This window comes from Macaca nemestrina, chromosome 6, assembly GCF_043159975.1.
Source record: "Macaca nemestrina isolate mMacNem1 chromosome 6, mMacNem.hap1, whole genome shotgun sequence".
Taxonomy (NCBI): Eukaryota; Metazoa; Chordata; class Mammalia; order Primates; family Cercopithecidae; genus Macaca; species Macaca nemestrina.
The window spans coordinates 108,244,121-108,262,249 of NC_092130.1; the positions used below are offsets into that span (position 1 = coordinate 108,244,121).

At 39.7% G+C, this 18,129-nt stretch overlaps 1 protein-coding gene across 22 annotated transcripts in view; it reads right to left on the bottom strand.

Annotated features, from left to right (window-relative positions):
* LOC105475214 (microtubule associated serine/threonine kinase family member 4) overlaps positions 1-18,129 on the bottom strand; it is a 577,292-nt gene that overhangs the window by 176,489 nt on the left and 382,674 nt on the right. Inside the window, exon 5 of one of the 22 annotated variants that reach the window (XM_011730316.3) lies at positions 1,293-10,034. The exons of the other annotated variants lie outside the window; for them this stretch is intronic. Coding sequence (XP_011728618.1) covers positions 9,992-10,034 — 43 coding nt within the window. The 3' untranslated portion in view covers positions 1,293-9,991. Of the gene's footprint in view, positions 1-1,292; positions 10,035-18,129 lie in introns of those variants that run through there. 22 annotated transcript variants of the gene reach the window in all.

Here is an 18,129-nt window from a genome sequence, read left to right on the forward strand (position 1 = left end):
ATCCTCCCAAGTAGCTGGGGTTACAGGTGCCTGCCACCATGCCCAGCTAATTTTTTGTATTTTTAGTAGAGACGGGGTTTGACTATGCTGGCCAGGCTGGTCTCAAACTCCTGACCTCAGGCAATCCACCTATCTCTGCCTCCCAAAGTGCTGGGATTATAGGCTTGAGCCACAACTCCCGGCCAACAAAGTATTTTTAATGAACATCTACAAGTACAGAATTATGATTTATTCCTTTTTTATACTTTTTTTTTTTTACAAGTTTGTGTGCGTGTGTGTGTGTGTAAGTGTGTGTGTGTGTGTGTTGAGAGAGCATCTTGCTGTGTTTCTCAGGCTGGAGTGCAGTGGTGAAATCATGGCTCACTGCAAGCTACAATTCCAGGGCTTGTGCAGTCCTCCTGTCTCAGCCTCCCAAAGTGTTGGGATCACACATGTGAGCCACTGTGCTGTGCCCAGGTTGTTTTAAATTTAAAAAATTTTTGGCTGGGCACAGTGGCTCACGCCTGTAATCGCAGCACTTTGGGAGGCAGCTGGATTACTTGAGGTCAGGAGTTTGAGACCATCCTGGCCAACATGGTGAAACCCCGTCTCTGCTAAAAATACCAAAATTAGCCGGGCATGGTGGCAGGTGCCTGTAGTCCCAGCTATTGGGAGGCTGCGGCAGGAGAATCACTTGAACCCGGAGGTGGAGTTTGCAGTGAGTCAAGATCACACCACTGCACTCCAGCCTGGGAGACAGAGAGAGAGACTCCATCTCAAAAACAAACAAACAAACAAAAATTTCTGATTTCCAGGAGCCACACATTTGACAGTCCTATTATCATGACCTGAAAGTTCAAGTTTCTGAGAATTTTAGAATATTTTGAAGAGTTTACAAATTAAGAAACAATACACACTTTTACTCTGGTATTTTCATAAAATTTGATTGATAATTTTTCACACACTAAATAATGCATATGTATTAATAAAAGATCTATAAGTCTTGGAAATAAATACTAAAATTGCTTTTAAAAATAAGTCTTTCCTACTCCCAGGAATTTTATAATATGAAAATGAAAAAATATCTCTGTTTTCTAGATATAAATCCTTACTACCTTATCTATGGCAACTGGGCAAACAGGTATTTTCAAAGCCGACTGGGCTTTAAATCCGTGCAGGGCTTTGCTTTTGTTTGAATATATGTGTCATTATTTGCAGATTGCTGAGGCTGTTCATTTATGTGAACAGTTTTGAATTCCAGACCTGCTTCCCTCTGTCGTGTTGTACAATGAAAGCCTTCTTTCACTGTTCAAAAAAAAAAAAAAAAATGAACTCTTGAGAAGCAAACTTACTTTTAACATTATCAAGACATGTATATAATAAAAAATGATGCTCTTCATTTCAAAGAATTAAATAACTATAATTTGGGATTACTTCCTCCTTTCTCCAAAACACACAAACTTGTTATTTCCCATGAGACTAGATAATTCAGCTTTAACTGTCTTTATATAGTTAGACTGAGAGTACTGAAAGGTAAAGACGATGTTCCTGCTGCCAACCACAGAAATATTCTTGTATTCAATGTACTGTCATACATGTTATAGAAGACAACTGTATTAAAAGTTCCTGGTGATCAAAAAACTTTCAAAGAGAAGTTACTCCAGTTAATAGGAATGAGAACAACAGTCAGTCAAGTCACCCAATATAGTGACAGATGAATGATGAATGAATGAATGTGAAACAAGAATTGTCTTTATAAGTAGCTTTTAGGAAATGAAGTACATACAGAATTAAGAATGCTCATATACGAAGGAGAAAGAAAAACAAGGCCAGATGACATGTACACAGCAGTAATAGAAAACTGAAAAGAAAAGCAAATCCCATTTAAAAGTGGCTGAAAAATACACTAGATTGGAAAATTGGAAAATAAAAGAAAATTGGGTACGAGTTTTCGCTCCATATAAAATGATAAAGGAACAATAGATTTTCACGTCTTCTCCTCACTTCCCATGACCCTGGTCATGGCTTCTGCGATCTCTTGTGTAGATTAATGCACTACCGTTCCTTCCTCTTGGTGCTCGTCACTGTCAATGTGAAACCATTCTTCCGAAACTGCTCAGCTCAAACAGGTGCACACAGTCGTATCACTCTCCCATGAAACAAAGTTGAATGGGTCCCCATTGTTCTACAGCAATGTTTCTCCACACATGGTTTCTGTCTTACCATCATTGAATCATCTGGAATGCTTGTTAGAAATGCAGATTTTGGGGGGGGGGGGCGTCTTTTGCACACCCATTGATTCTGTAATTCTGGAAGTACAGCCCAGAAATCTGCATTCTACTAAAATGTCCAGGTGATTCTTAAAGTTTGAGAGGTACTCCACCAAAATATCAAATCTTTTTTAACGGAATATTTTATGCTATAATCCCTTGTTATTTCTCCTGCCTCATCCCTTAACATGTGCCCTCTGTTGTTTATGTACCTGTCAGAAATACCGAATTACTTTAAGCTCCTCAGACACTGTAAGCTCTGCCACACCTCACTGCCTTTGCACATCCTGTTCCCTCTTCCTAGAATTTCCAGCTCCTCTGCCTGGAAACCAGGACATCTTTCAAGCATGAGCTGTAAGGTCACCTCTCCAGCAAAGTGGTCCTGACTTTTTCCTGCAGACATAAATGGTTTTTCTCCTGGCTCCCCAGTGAATTTTATTCATATGCGTGTCTCTTTTATATCAGTCATTCCACTGCAACACAATTATGTCTTTACAGGTCTAATTCCCTACTATGCTTAAAGCTCTCCAAGTATAAGGACAGTTTCTATTCATCTGTGTATGTCTCAGAATACACAGCAGACACTCAGCTGAATGAATGGTTGCACACACATTTTTTTCTAAGGTTAATTAAAAACAAAAACAGTTATTTTTCTATTTTTCCAACTTCTACAGATAAGCCCTAAGGGATGCTTCCAGAATCAGGTTACTGTTGTCAATTGGCTGGATGATTTTTCTTTTAAAGCACTGCCATTATTGACAATCTCCGTAATGAGTAATAGAATGATCAATAAAAAGTCCATGATATTCAGGCATATTTAAAAGGTTTATTAATAAATGATCCAAGCACCACTATTGGGTTTTTACTTTCCTTCCCAATAAGTATGGCTGAAGTAAAGTGTTATTTTGTCTCCTCTAAAAAGATGAATAAAAACAGGAACTTGAGCAGGGTGACCTTTTTCCAAGGTAGAAACTCAATCCTGCTGGAAACATGATCAACACATACAGCCATAGCAGAGAACAGATGAGAATCAAGAGTGCTACATCAACAGTGCTCAAGGTTTGCAATCTGCTGGCCACCACCTCACAGTATGGGGCTCCTGGCTCAGAAATGTCAGCTTACACAGTGAAACCTTCCATCGCACTTAGGAGGAGTTACAAAGTTGAACAGAATTCTGATCAGCTCATCTGAGTAATGTTTCACAATCGGCTGCCTCTGTTCATCTCCTCTCCTAGCACACTTCTTCCTCTTTCACAACTGCCCTTTCCTACATCTTGTTCTTGCCTGTATTGCACAGACAATCTCACCTAAGGCTTTAGATGAGACTGATAACTAAGAAGTAATGTTTAGTTGATAACGTAGAAGATGTGAACATCTAGCTGGCTTTACAGTTTAGAAACTTTTAGATGAAAATACAAGATAAAGGTGATGGGGAGAGTCCGCCCATGACTTTGGAAGTCTGAGTTTTCTGAGTTTAGTAGGTGATGCTGCCCATCAGAATTTAGAGACAGGCTTCCCAAGGAGTGGTAGCTATCACTCCATCTCTCTATTTATTTTCATTAGAGAAAACCAGAAGTGAAGATGCGAAACACTGAAAAGGACATCAGTCCTTGATATAGACACTATCTCTTTTATTTTCTTCATGGTTATCAAGAGTAGATGATTTATTTACTAATTATGCAGACACCAAAAATGATCATTATGAAGATTATATAGCAGCATGGTAATATGTTACATGAAAAAACAACAGAAAAAAGTACACCTGTGTTATGATTGCAATCATAAAGTCATGTATGCATACAGAAGAAGATTTGTAGGCATCACAGGAAACTGAAAACAGTTCATCCTACGTGATTTATTATTTATTTCTGCTATCATTGTTTTAATATATATTAAATCACATCATATATTTTGAGAATGATTTACAAATCTTTAGTGACTTGCTCCATGACTATATCCGTCTGCCTTGCTGCCAACTCATCTTCCCTGAAGGAACCACAGCTACCTTCAAATAACACTGCTTGATGCAAAACACACAGAAAAAAGCAGTAAGGCCCAGGCTGTCTCTGGTGAGGGCTCATAGAGGCACATCCTTCAATCATTCAAAAATCCTAAACTATAAACTGCCTGGGGCTAAAAGATAAACATAACCACATTTAACATCTAGAGTGGCATCAGATACTGCCAGAGTCCTTTCTCTCCCCTTTCAAAATAATCATTTTTCTATTTATCCTTTGTATCTAGTGCTATAGCTTCAGAAACATTACTGCAAAAATCATGACTCAGAAAGATCCATCCAGTGATTTTGTCCCACAAACAGGATTGGATATACTTCAGAGAGCTGCCAGGTATCTGTAAAGTACCTAAAACTTGAGGTATTGTCTGTTACTTTCAGCTTTATTGGGGAGTGAAGCCTGCTGCACATAATGGAGAACACTGGCCCAGTCACTCAAATCACAAAGGCTATTTCATATGTGCTTTAAAGATAGAAGACAGGTAATATTCTGGGTGAGTCTAATACTCCTCTGTCAACACGGGACCCAGGGGTTATGCCCATGATATAACATGTAAATATCCAAACAAGGGCAATTTTCGAGGAGAAACAAAAAAGAACTCTTGGTGGCATTTCCTAAATATGAGCCATGCCAAAACTACTGAATTTTTTTCAACTTGCTACTCTCCAAGGGAAGCAAATGAAAGAACAAGTGGGAAACAGTGAAGAAATGAATAGACCAGAATCTGCAAACCAGCCAGCCAGTTTTTATAGTCACAAAGTAGCAGAAGACTGTTTCATGCCTGTAGTCTCTGTAACATCCCTTCTCTCAACCCACTGATACTTCAGAGCAGTTTAGGACACAATTTCTTCTTTGAGTGAGGTAGCAATTTAAAGTCCTAAATTTCAGAGTCACTATTTTTGAGAAGCTTTCACTCAAATAATTCTGAACCTATTTTTTTATCCAAAGAATCAGCATTTCAATAGGGAATACCTAAATTCGTAACTATTTCTGTAAGAAATAGTCCAATAAATAAAATTGTTTGGGTGAGGGAGAAGGGACAAGATGGAGGAAGGTGAACAAGATGGAGCAGTCCCTGTTGTTTCCGGGTTCTTCATCACAGATTTTCCCGCGCCAGGGAAAAATTCCCATGCCCGGGGGAAGAGCCAAATCAACTGAGCATGCGCAGAGTGACGTCAAGCCGGGGACACCGAAATTCAAGAAGCCACGCCTACACACACGCCCCAAACTCCTCCCCTTCCAGCTCCCAGGCATAAAAGTCCGCCGCTGGTAAGCGCGGGTGTGACTTCTTCGCCCCCGCACTAGTGGACTGGAGAACCTCACCCGAGAGCTAGCGCCAGCGCGACTTCCCTGGCCGTTTCCCGTGGACCAGTGAACCTCGCCGGAGAGTGCGTGCATATTTGCAAATAAAAGGGTTGCCAGTTTCTTTGCTTGTTTTGGCCTTTATTGATATTTAGTCTTTGCGTCTATTAATAGTAGTAATAGAGAAACAAAACAAAAATAATATCTGTTTCCCCAAAGAAATCACATGTACTCTAATCTGTCAGATTCCAGGAAACTCTAGAGATTTATACCTAGAAGCTTACAAATCAAGTAACTTAAGAAAAAGTCTCATAGAGAAACATGACCAGGTAAGTTTATTAACACCTGAGACAAGTAATACAGAATGCTCATATGACTCTTTAAATTTCAATATAAACTAATAGGTTTTTTTGTGATGGAGAGACAAGGCCTCTGTCTCCCAGGCTGGAGTTCAGTGGCATAATCGTAGCTCACTGCAGCCTCGATCTCCCTGGCTTAAGCAATCTTCCCACCTCAGCCTCCCTAGTAGCTGGGACCACAGGCATATGCCACCACATCTGATTAATTTTAAAAAATTCTGTGTAGAGACGAGGTCTCCCTATGTTTTCCCAGGGTGGTCTTGAACTCCTGGGCTCAAGTGATCCTCCTGCCTCAGTCTCTCAAAGTGTTGGGATTACGGATGTGAGCCACCATACCGAACCTAGACTATATTTCTGAGGTTTATTACTGATTTCCAAACAAAATCAATAGTTTCTAAGGCCATATACATTTTTAAAGAGGTCTTTAAAAGAAAACAAGCATGAATAATAGAAATCCATTGATAATTCATAAATTTTACTTTATGAAATTAACTTCTTACCACACTGACTCTTCCATAGATCTGTCAACAGCTGGCAAATTCTAAGTCTCAATCCTCTGTGTCTCCCTATGAAACCTGTGAAGGCTTGCTGGAGAGCACAGAAATGCCCTAAGGTGGAGATCAAGAATAAAGCTACAAAAGCACATTTCTCAGCTCATTTATTTATGTGTCTGGTCTCCGAATAGTCTGCCATTGATTACAAATTTAAAAAATTTAAAGAATATGAGGATGAAATAAAAATCCTTTAAAACAGAGATTTAAGATAGTCTAAAGTTCCTTTATATTTTTACTAAATAAAACTACCATATTTTATATATTCTAGAAAAATGTTTTATTCTTCTTGGGTTGTAAAGAATTTTTGCTTAGTGTGACTGTGTTGTTTATTGAAAATTCTTGGAAACTCCCTAAGTTTGTCCAAAACTGTGTTTCTTTCTGTAAGGGAGCTGATTTCAAAATGTCAGTGGGGAAAAAATTATGCTTCACCACATTCACAGAGTTCTGCTTGTTTGCAGATAGGGGTTTTGATCAAAGCCACAGACCTGCATTCCTGCTGTGCCTCCATTCCTGAATACCACAGACTCTGCCCAGTTTGCTTGAATGAATTCTGAGCTGCCACATGCCTCAGTGAGACAGTGAAAACTTCAACTCATCAATGACTAGGTCAAACCACTCTGAAGACAAGCAGCTCTCCCAGGTGCTCAACACTAGGACTATTTCTGAAGCCTTGATGAGAATAACTGGCTTCCTGAAGGGAAAGTAAAGAGCCTAAACCCAATTACGAGCAAGGAGGTACAAGGAGAGGCAGGTGCAGTTTGAAAATGCTTCTGTGGATCCTAGAGAAGAGGCGAGATCCAAGGCCATTTAACAACGTCAGGGTCCTAGAAACTCTTACCTTTGGAAGCCCCATCTGACATATTGTCAAACAAATTAAAACACACCAACACCCCCACATGACCTTTTTTTCCTGTAAAATATAACTATTTTATATTTTCGCTTCATATCTCAGTAATCCTCACACACACTTGGAAATTCTCATGAAGTACAAAGATCTAAAATAGAAATCGTTTTCAAATACAACGTTTTTGTGAGCATTAAATTTAACAATTATTGAAGTTGATATATTATGTTTACAAATATGTCTTATTTTCCTGAATAAAGCTATAAGCCACAACCTGATTCTAGAAACGTTAAAATGGGAACAATGTATGTGTTCCTAGGTAAATTATGGTATAAATTTTGATTCTACAGTTTTCTTGTTGTGCTTTTCAACCAAAATCTCTCTCTTCTTTGTAGACTCAAACTTGTCAAAATTCTGTGAACGTCTCTTCGTGCTTGAGAAACTGGGTGTAAGTGGAAAGGCAGTATTGTACAGTGCTTGAGAACATAAATCCTGGAGCCACTGCCCATGTTTTTAACTACAATATCAGTAGTTTCTAGTTCTGTGATCTTGGATAAGTTACTTAACCTCTAAGTACCTTCGTTTCCTATTCTGTACAATGGGAATAATGGTACTTAACTCATGGGACTGTTGCCAGGATAGTTAGTATTTTTAAAGTATTTAAAACAGTGTCTGATATTCCAGAAATGTTAGTCATGTTACTGTTATTTTACACCTAACAGATAAAATAGTTCCGGAAGAATCACTCACTTCCCCTAACAAAGCGGCTCACCCATTGGAAGCTGTCTTGAAGGAACGGAATGAACCCCAAATTTCAGGCAGATATATCCATATACCAAGCCCTGGTCCAATATCCTTAATTTTACCTTTTCCTTCCCAAAGTTTCTTCTCTAAAAGAGGAAGAAGGGTAATCCCAATGCTAAGGATAACCCCCTTCAGGTTAAAGGTTAGTGACGGAATCAGAGCGACTAAGCACCTTTTCTTTCCCCAGAATAATACTACAGTCTCTTCCCTCTAGTGGTTGAAGTATACAATTACAACACGCCCAGCCGACTGCATTCTTAGGGTCTGTTGTAATGGAAATAATTCAGAGGATGGTAAACTTAAGTGAAAAGTCAGCTTTAAGCCAGTGGAGAACTAGGCACAAAACAACAAACCATTGAGTTTTTTTTTTTTTTTTAATAAAGCAATATTAAACATTTGCACAGTGTCATAATTATTAACCTTAGCATCACAAAAAGAGCAACTTTAATTAAATGCAACCACGTTGTAACTGTTTCATAGTTCCATGTCCTAACTATAGTCAGTGTAATCCTAACTATAGTCAGTGTAATCCACATAATAAATAGCTTTTTGTTTCCCTAAGTTTTTTAATGGATGGCTCATTAGTTTACATAATCATCCCTAAAACTAGGACAGCACTAGCACTGTCACTCCGCAGTAAAATATTAATCCTACCAAGCCAAATATTTGACATGATCTGTAGGGCTTGAAATATTTTCCTGAAACCATTAACTTCTCAGTGGTATAGGCAGACAAAATAAAGAGATAGAAAAACACCACATGTTTTCAGTACAGTTTTGTTACATAAGGAACATTTTACAAAGGAAACTGGATTTTCTTTAAGAGTATTGAAATTAAACAACATACTTTAGGGATCATTTCTACAGTCTGTTACTAGAGAAGTTTCTCTGAACCTGCAGAGCACCTAAAAACAAAGTAGAAAAAAAAATCACAAAAAAAAGAGTATTAAAATTATTTTTGAGCAGTTTATGTCCTAAGCCATTTCAGGCATCTAGGCCTCCAGCTCATCTGAAAAGTTCTGATTTTCAAAACACATTGCACATGACTCATCAGCATACTCTATATGCTAGACACTGATGAAGGAGGGTTACACCAAATCAACTGTAAAAGTGTGACTCCTTTTTCATCTGTAAAGTCACTTAAGAAAGCAAAAACCTGTCACCTTCAAGACACAGAAGAGCTTCCGAAAACAAGGCTCTCGTTTCTTTCACATAAACTTTATACACACTTATATACATATTTAACTTAAAAAAACCACAGCGAAAATATGCCCATTAGAAAAAAATTTATTCTTTCAGGCTATTAAATACACAAGCATTGAGGAAGATTCACTCTAACACATGCAACACCATGAAGAATCTAGTAAGTTTATATAATCTCACACTTCTTTAAGATTTTGAGAGGTAAGAGCATACATGTGTTACATGCACATTTGTTTGAAACAAAATATAGACAGGTTTAGCTGGACGTGGTGACTTATGCCTATAATCCTAGTTTCTCAGGTGGCTGAGGTGGGAGCATTGCTTGAGGCCAGGAGGTCAAGATCAGTCTGACCAACATAGCAAGACCCTATCTCTAAAAAATAAAAAATTAGCCAGGCATGGTGATGTGCACCTGTAGTCCCAGCTACTCAGGAGGTGGGAGGATCAACTGAACCCAGGAGTTTGAGGCTGCAGTGAGCTATGATCATGCCACTGCCCTCCAGTCTGAGCAACAGAGTGAGACCCTGACTCAAAATAAATATATATATATTTAAATTTATACATATATATTTTTAATATATGTCTATTTGGAGAGACAGAGATAAAGTACTGGAAAGGAAGAATATGAGCTTTGGATATGTTTTATTTAATGTGGTGGCAATTCATCCAAGGGGTGATGTTGTCCCAGCATTTGGACGCACAGGGCTAAAAATAAACAGAGAAAAAGACAGAGTGATATGATGCACATTTACGGATTTTCTTTCTAAAATGAAGAGCAAGTATTTCTCTGTGTAAAAACATACGGATCCATACTCTCTACAAAAGTCAAGTCCCTCTTGGGCTCAGTTTCCCTTTCCAGACTCCGCACTTAACGCTTCTCCCTTGCCCTTCCCAGCACTGTGCTCTCCAGGGAACCTGCCCTGCACTCTGCTCCCGCTGTGACCCTGCCCTGCCCAGCACAGGATGCCTCGCTAGCTCCTCCTCTCTTCCTCATAGACAACTTTTCATCCTTCTACATCCTGCTGAAACAGAATTAGACAGAATTAATCCCTTTCCTCTGGTCTGTTACTATATTACAGTTGTTTTTGTCTGTTTTCCTTGAGGGAAGGTCATGGGTCACCCATCTTGGTAGCACAGCCTCTATTGTGGGATCATTATCGGCAATCAATATATGTTTACAGGATGAATGAGTGGTTCTACACTGTGCCGTCTACATGTAGGTGACTTGAATCTTTTTTAGAAGTAGGTGAGATGCAAGGAATCAATGAAGCTAGGTTTCCCTTGTTGCTGTACCACCTGCTAAAGTTTTTGCTACTATGCTAAATATATTGCCATTTTATTTTTCTAATTCAATGACATAGGAAGCAGCCCCACATATTAAAGTTATTTTTACCTTCTTTGTCTTTGTTTTGATTCCCCTTCCCATCCCATATACCCTTGCTCCACTTACCCCAAAACCTAATCCTTCCTCTAAGCCCAACCTTGTATCTTAGCTACTCCAAAGTCTCTTTCAGCTACACAGACACACACAAGCAGGCTACAGGTTAAAGGAAAATAAATAGGTAGGTTATAAAATCATTCCAGGCCTACTACCCAGATAAGGCTGGCACTAAAAATAAACCTGATTTGGTAACAAAGATCAAATAAACGATCAAAAAGGATCATTCTTCGGTACCTTTCAAAGATCCAGAACTCCAATTTGCCCAGCAGGAAAATCTAGGGTCCCTCAACCTGCTGACATGTTAAAGGCTTTTGTCTTTGGTCGAACATTTCTTCCAGCACCTGCATTCTACCTTCTACTCACCTACCTCTCCTGAACCCTCCCCAAAATGGTCCTTTAATTCCATGGCCTGTGCACAGATGGGCATAGACCTTTCAGCATCTGGCATTTCATATCCTCCTAATGAAGGATCAGCATCACTCCATACAGGAGACCACTCTCCTGTGTGAAACTCCTCCTTCATTCTGCTTCTTTGAAATCACCTGCCTGGTCTTCCTCCTAATCTCTGGCCATGCCTTCTCCAGATCCTCAGTATGACATTTCAATCTGCAGTGTCTCAGGAATCTGTCCTGAAGCTACTTCTCACTAATTGACTTCATCCAGTCCCCTGACCCTGTACACCACCTACTTACCTAAAAGTCCCAAATTTACTTCTCCAGACCTAACTTCTCCTTGGAATTCCAGACTTCACAAGGGTATCAGATAAGGATCTCAAATTCAACACAAACAAAACAAAACTTCTAATTTTCTTCCACGATCCTGCTCCCCACCCTCTCAAGTCTTCCCCACCTGTGTAAACAGAACCGTGATCTTCTGTTAGTCCAGTGGACAATCTAGGACCCATCCTTGTTTTTGCTGTTTCCCTTAATGTCCCCCGTCCCGCCCCCATCCTCCAACTCATCCCTTGGCAAGCCCTACACATTTCCCCTTCAGAATACAGCCTGAATCCATCTACTTCTCTCCAATTTCACTATTTACCCCTGTAGTCCAAAGCAACATTCTCTCTCATTCTAAACTACTTTTTGAGCTCAATCCACCCTCTACACAGAAACCAGGGTAACTTTAAAGAGGCAAATGAGATTATGTTATTGCCCTACTTTAAAATATCAAGTGTTTTCTACGTACGTATGTAACAAACCCACACTTTCTGCACTTACAGCCCGGAACTTAAAATAAAAATATCAAGTGCTTTCTTTCCATCCTGCTTAAAGGAAAGCCCGATCTCCTTACTCCAACTTATGAAGTCCTGTGGACCTGGCCCTGACTCTCTGCCCACTCATCCACATGTGTGCCCTGTGCCCACACCACTCTTCTTTAGGTTGCTCCTGCCCTGGGTGGTCTCTTTACTTGTGAGGCTTTTGCTTTGGTTTTCTCATGGCTGTTGCCTTCTGGTCATTTAGTTCCAGCTTGCATACCACTCCTTCAGGAAGAAAGAAGCCACGGCTCCCCGGTTTTATTTCTCTGAAGCTCACTTGTCACTCTGCAGTGTTTTTCTGGTTTATGTTACATCCTCTTCTCCCAATCCCTGCACCCCACTAGGATACAAGCTCCATGAGAGCAGCGATTTTCTCTATCCTGTCGGTTACTGTATCCCTAAAGCCTAGAACACAGCCTGGCTGGTGGTAGCTTCTCAAAAACACCTGCTGACACGAAGATTGTGTGAATGAACACAGTGCCTCCTCTGTGTTACCGCTAAACACTGTCGGCCAAAATATTTTGAGATGCATGGTCCACGACTTCTTTCTCCGTCCTCCTCTGTTTGAATTGAACAATATTTCACTCTGTAAGCTCCACGATCTGATGTCATAGGTTACATCTCTGTATTCCTTCAGGAGCTCCACTCTACTAAGGCTTTGTATAAAGTCATAACACTGGCATAAACCCTCTGTTGACAAACCACAACATTACATAATGAAATAACCAAATCACAACATGACATAAGCAAATACCTCTAATCCCTCCTCCTTCCCCTCCTCCTCAGTTTTGTAGCAACTATTTACTAATCATTTCCCCTGTGCCTGGTACTTAATGATCCTCAAACATGGAAAGATTAATGTTAATTTCCCCAATATATAGATGACGAAACTGGCACTTAAGAGACACTACGCAAATAGCCCCAAGTCCCTTAAAGCAAGTATCATGCAAATGGTAGGTTAAAATATCTCAGAGGGAGAACCAGGTATATGGAAATAACCTTCTCTTCACCATTAAAGCAGAATCCCAAAGTCTAGCTTCTACCAAAATCATGAAAATGATCAGCTCCAAAGTCACAGAGACAGATTCTGGAACAAAGCTAAGGTATGGCCATCTGTGATCGTGGAAAAGTAGCTCCTCAGAGATAAGTGGCATTAACTATTGTCTCCAAAACTAAATCAATGCATTGGTTTGACCAGGGATCTCACCCACAAATGCTGCCTGGAGGAGAAACTGACTACTTCTGACATTTCATATCCTCTTAATGAAGAAGGTACACACAGGTATGAAGAACACAAGAAAAGCTCCGTGGCAGCAAAAGATTGGAAATTTAAACCGTGTATCTACCTCCACGAAATGAAGCCAGCTACATAGTGAAGGCAATACTCACCCCTTAGCTTCCTAAATAAAAATGTGATATAAATGCTATGTGTTCAATAAAAGCTATAACTCTCTGATGAATGGGGCAGCATTCCTTGATATCTATTTTAGTGGAATTCAGATTGATATGAAAACTAAATCCAGCTAGACAATGAACCCTGTATAGTTGTGCAAATTAATCACCAGTAAAAGGGCACCACACTCCAACAGTGGTTGCAGGCTGGCAACCTCCTTCGAACAAATTGCAAATAGGCACTTTAATGAGGGAGAAAATATGAGCTAACATAACTGTAGTCAAATCAGTTCCTACAGGAGGGAAAGCACATTAACTGATGTGCTGATATCCACCGCCAAAATATCAGCTAGGGAGAACAAAAGGCTGTCAAAGCAAGATGCTGTTACTAAGCCAGACAGCCCAGGGTATGGGCTTAAGCTGCAATATGACATTCTCAAGGGGAACATGAGTTTTGTTTCTAATGTCAGCTCTTTAAGTGCTTTTTATTGATGTCATTTTGTTAGGATGTGCTAGTTCTCCCTGACTACCAATAGGAGATTCAAATAGATTGTCACGGTGGCTTCAGAAATACACACTTTAATAAATAAATACTCTTTTATGACATCATTTTCCTAGTTAGGCAGGTCATGGTGTCCAGACACATTCAGATCACTCGATATGACATCTCTAAGTGACCCTCCATGCCAAGTGAGACACTTTACCAAATTGTTATTAGAATCGACTTTAGTCTCCTGAAGTAAGGAAAAATGGAGAAGTTAAAAGAAAGCACACACTCTCAAACACAGGATGCTCATGGTTCAGAATGGGATAAGGCCAATGATGTTAAAAGATAAAAGAACATGTCACCTGCAGAAAGCTGAGATGTGCAAGGCCATTATACAGGAGCAGACCAGATCCTGGCCTTGCCACCTCCTAGTTTGTAAGACTCAGGACAAGTTCACCTCTCTCTGTAAATCCTGACTTCCTCATCTTTAAAATAAGAATAACACCATCAAACAACTCCACCTATTCTACCTAGTCCCACAAAATTGAGGCCTCAAATCATTTTATGGCTGCCTCAAACACAATAAAAAAATCATGGGATAAAGTTCAAATAAACAAAGGGTAAGAATGATCTCATTGGGTTTTTATGAGAATCAAGCAAGAGTTTGTGTGTGAGAAGTGTCCTCAAATTAGAGAGCACTTAACAATTACTGAGCCAATTTATCTTGGCAGAGACACTGAGTTTTTAATGCTCCTCCAGAAGCAATACTACTCTACAGCCCTCAGAATCAAAGTGGGTCAGAGCCTCTCTTGAAAAATGAAATCTCAAATTTAAATGGGGCAAAAATAAGCTTGGCCCTAGTCTGCATTCTCTCTCAAAAACCCAAATCTGTTTATAGGGCTATGAAATCCATGTTCTCCAAGAACAACAAACTAAGGATGTTTTTAGAAGCATCTGAAGCTTCTGGCCAATTTCTGACAAAATAAATTCAATGCAACTCTGCCAGTTTCTGAACACAATTTCCATTGGCAAATCCCTGGCGCAGGTGCTGCCATCCCCACCCCCATCCCTCCATCGCCACAGTAAATACTGCCGATTGATTATACAGTTTTCAGCCACTAAGTCCCAGACGGAGCCTCAGAATCTTTCTCAACACAAACTTCTGAGTGGATGTCGTCAGAAAATATCTATTATTAGCCATTCCTAAAGTAGAGAAATGAACAATTGACTGCAGAGTCCAAAGCCTTTCCAAAATAAAATTGCTATTTTGAGCTGATAATTTCCAGCAAATAAAAACATTATTAAATAGCTGTATTCATCAAATCAATATATTCAGCTATTCTAGGTAACATTTTGCAAAAAATTTCCCACTTGTAGGCTTAAAAATAAGTGATGCCACTCAAAGTCACATGTTTTACCATATTATGAGGTAAATGGGAAAGGTACAGGATTACAAACTTTTGACTTTAAAATTTCTAGGCCCAAACGATCTCTCCCATACTCCCCTGTGCAGAGCTTTGGAGTCTCAGTTCAGCACTAGTATTTCTTTAGCATAGTCTTTACTCTTTCATGAGAAAGAAAATATCCTGATCAGCAAACATCCCTGTAGTTTGCTTCCTTGGGTAAGAGGGGGAAGCGTGTTACTGTCAGGCCTCAGGCTCTTCACCAGCATCAAAAGCAGAAGGCTCTCTTCTTGACTGCCCCAGAATACCTACACTTTCTAGGCCCAGCCGGAGCATTTATTCTAAAACTAAAGACTCCTTGGAAATGATCGAAATTAGGTGGAGAAGAGTGACAACTGAAAGGCAAAGAGAGACACGCTATGTAAATGTATCTCTCAGTTCTGGCCCTAGATGAATTAGATCACTGCTGGGAAGCAATATTCTTGCAACAAATACAGAACTTACAACATTCTTTGTTGAACCATACTAAAAAGGACTCGTTTAAAATACATTTTCACCCTTTCTGATGAATTGAGGTCATTAGCCATTTCGTGAAAGACTTCTTGTAAAATTCCACATGAGGACAAGTCATAGAGCTCCAAAACCACACATGGTTTCTTTAGTCTGTTTCCCTTTTAGCTTTGACTACTAGGAAACTAAGTTAAATTCAGACCTCAATTAGATTAGTTATTTTACTCAAGTGCCACATAAAAGTATCTTAGAGTTTGAGTACTTGCTTATCCTTTTTAACTAATTTCACATGTATGTTTTTGTTGTAAACTACCTTAAATCCTTTTCAAAGGAAGTAGGTATAAGTGACGAACACACAGCCAAGTGTGAGGCGTTGTCATGCATCTAGCATTGTGGCTGCCGCTGGCTCTACTTACCAGGCCATCCTTGACCCTTGAGGGACTTATCTCTGGCCAGATATGTACATTTCAGCCACTGCAAGAGACAGTAAATTTCATCTACTCCCCACAACCCAGCTATTCAGAACTGATAAAACATTTCTTTATATCCAAACAGAATTTTGCATCCAGCAAGTAGCTTGAAGTTAGGAAGGCATATATTCTTCCTCAGATAACTTCTGCACACCAAAAATCTTGCAATAATAGTGGTGCCTGACAATGATTTTCCCCTGACAAATTAAAGATGACATCATTCAGAATTGTTCTGCAAAACTTGGTCAGATCCATAACAACTGTCTATACTCGTAATAGGCAGACAGTTCTGAGTTAAATGTATTCTATACATATGTGAACTACACACTTAATGACTGTGAGCCATGGGGCTAAAAGAGCTCCAATAACCATTGTTTCTCACAAAGTTCAATGACATTTTCTAATAATATATATAGAACACCTGCAAGCTGGACAAATTATTGCCTGAAATTTCAGTATCTGGAGTGTGAAAAGGACCTCAAAAGCAAGCTCATTTGGTCTCTTGACAGCTAGTTTGATGTATTAATGACATTCAATTCCAGCAGCCCAATCCTAGTAGTAGAAAGAACAAACAAATGTGTCCCTGTCCCCACAACCAAGGATCACTCTCTAGCTTCTGGGGCATCTCTAGTGGATCTAGAGGGTGAACCCAAATTGGAACTTAAGGCCATTCAGGTGTTTCTCCAAAGCAGAACACCAGGCTTACTCCCTAGTCAACTGAACTCAAGAAATCTCAGTCGTAGGTTGCAGCTGAACATGCTTCCCCAAACTAATCAGTATATTTTTTTCTGAGTCCACACCGAAACCACAGGAACAAGGAGCAAGGTGGATTTTGCAGAGCATCCGCCCCCACTACTCGCAATTTTAAAGAGGCCTCAGTGTCTCCATTAACACCTCCTACACCTTCATCTACATTACATATGAAGTTCTGAACATTCTCCCTGGGGTGCATCTCCAACAGCAGGCTGGACCTTTCTACTTGGCTGCTGTGCCATCATTTTCAGGTTCAATATTACTAAACATAGCTAAAAATGAAACTGTTATCTTCAAAATGGACTGTTAACCTTGCTTCTATCTGAGATATCACAATTCTCCCAATCTGCGTAAAAAGCCTCCCATCCTTCAGCAGGTCCTGTCAACTCTTCTTTCACGATGTCTTCTGTTCTTTCTTTCCCTGCTCAAGCCTGCCTTTCTTCAGCTCTTCATCATTCCTTTTCTGCACTTTCCTTCTCCTCTATTCAGACCAAGTCTCTCCCAGGCAGAAATCTTACTAAGCTATCATGTTATTCTATTTTCCTAATTAGAAAACCTCCAGACATGTCCTACACGGCGAAAAGAAAACTCAAGACTAGCATGTGAAACATTATAGTCTATTCCCAATGTTCCTCTTCCACAAAAATCCCTTCTGTCCCCATGCTCACTTTATGTAAGCTCTCAGGCAAGCTGACTTACCCAGCATCCTTGAACATGTCTACATTATCCCTTTCACTCCTATCCTTCTGCTCATCCCCAGTGATCTTCTCTCCTCCTTTCCACGTACTTAGCCCTGAATCCACCTTCGTAGTCCAGTTTAAATCCTGGTCCTAAATTCTCATGGCCTCTGGTCGTACCACTCATGTAGCATTCATAGCTCTGCACATTTTTTCAGGTGTCTAGCTTAACTAAATTGTCACTTAAAACTAAAATAAGAAGTCTTCTCATCTTGGTATCCTTCCCACAGCATTAGTACAGCAACCTAACGAAAGTGGGTTATATTTGCTGACATGCCATAGCTTATAAAGAGTTTTAAGAAGACTTCCTAAAGACTGATTTTAAAACACAGAATAACTATAATAGGAACAT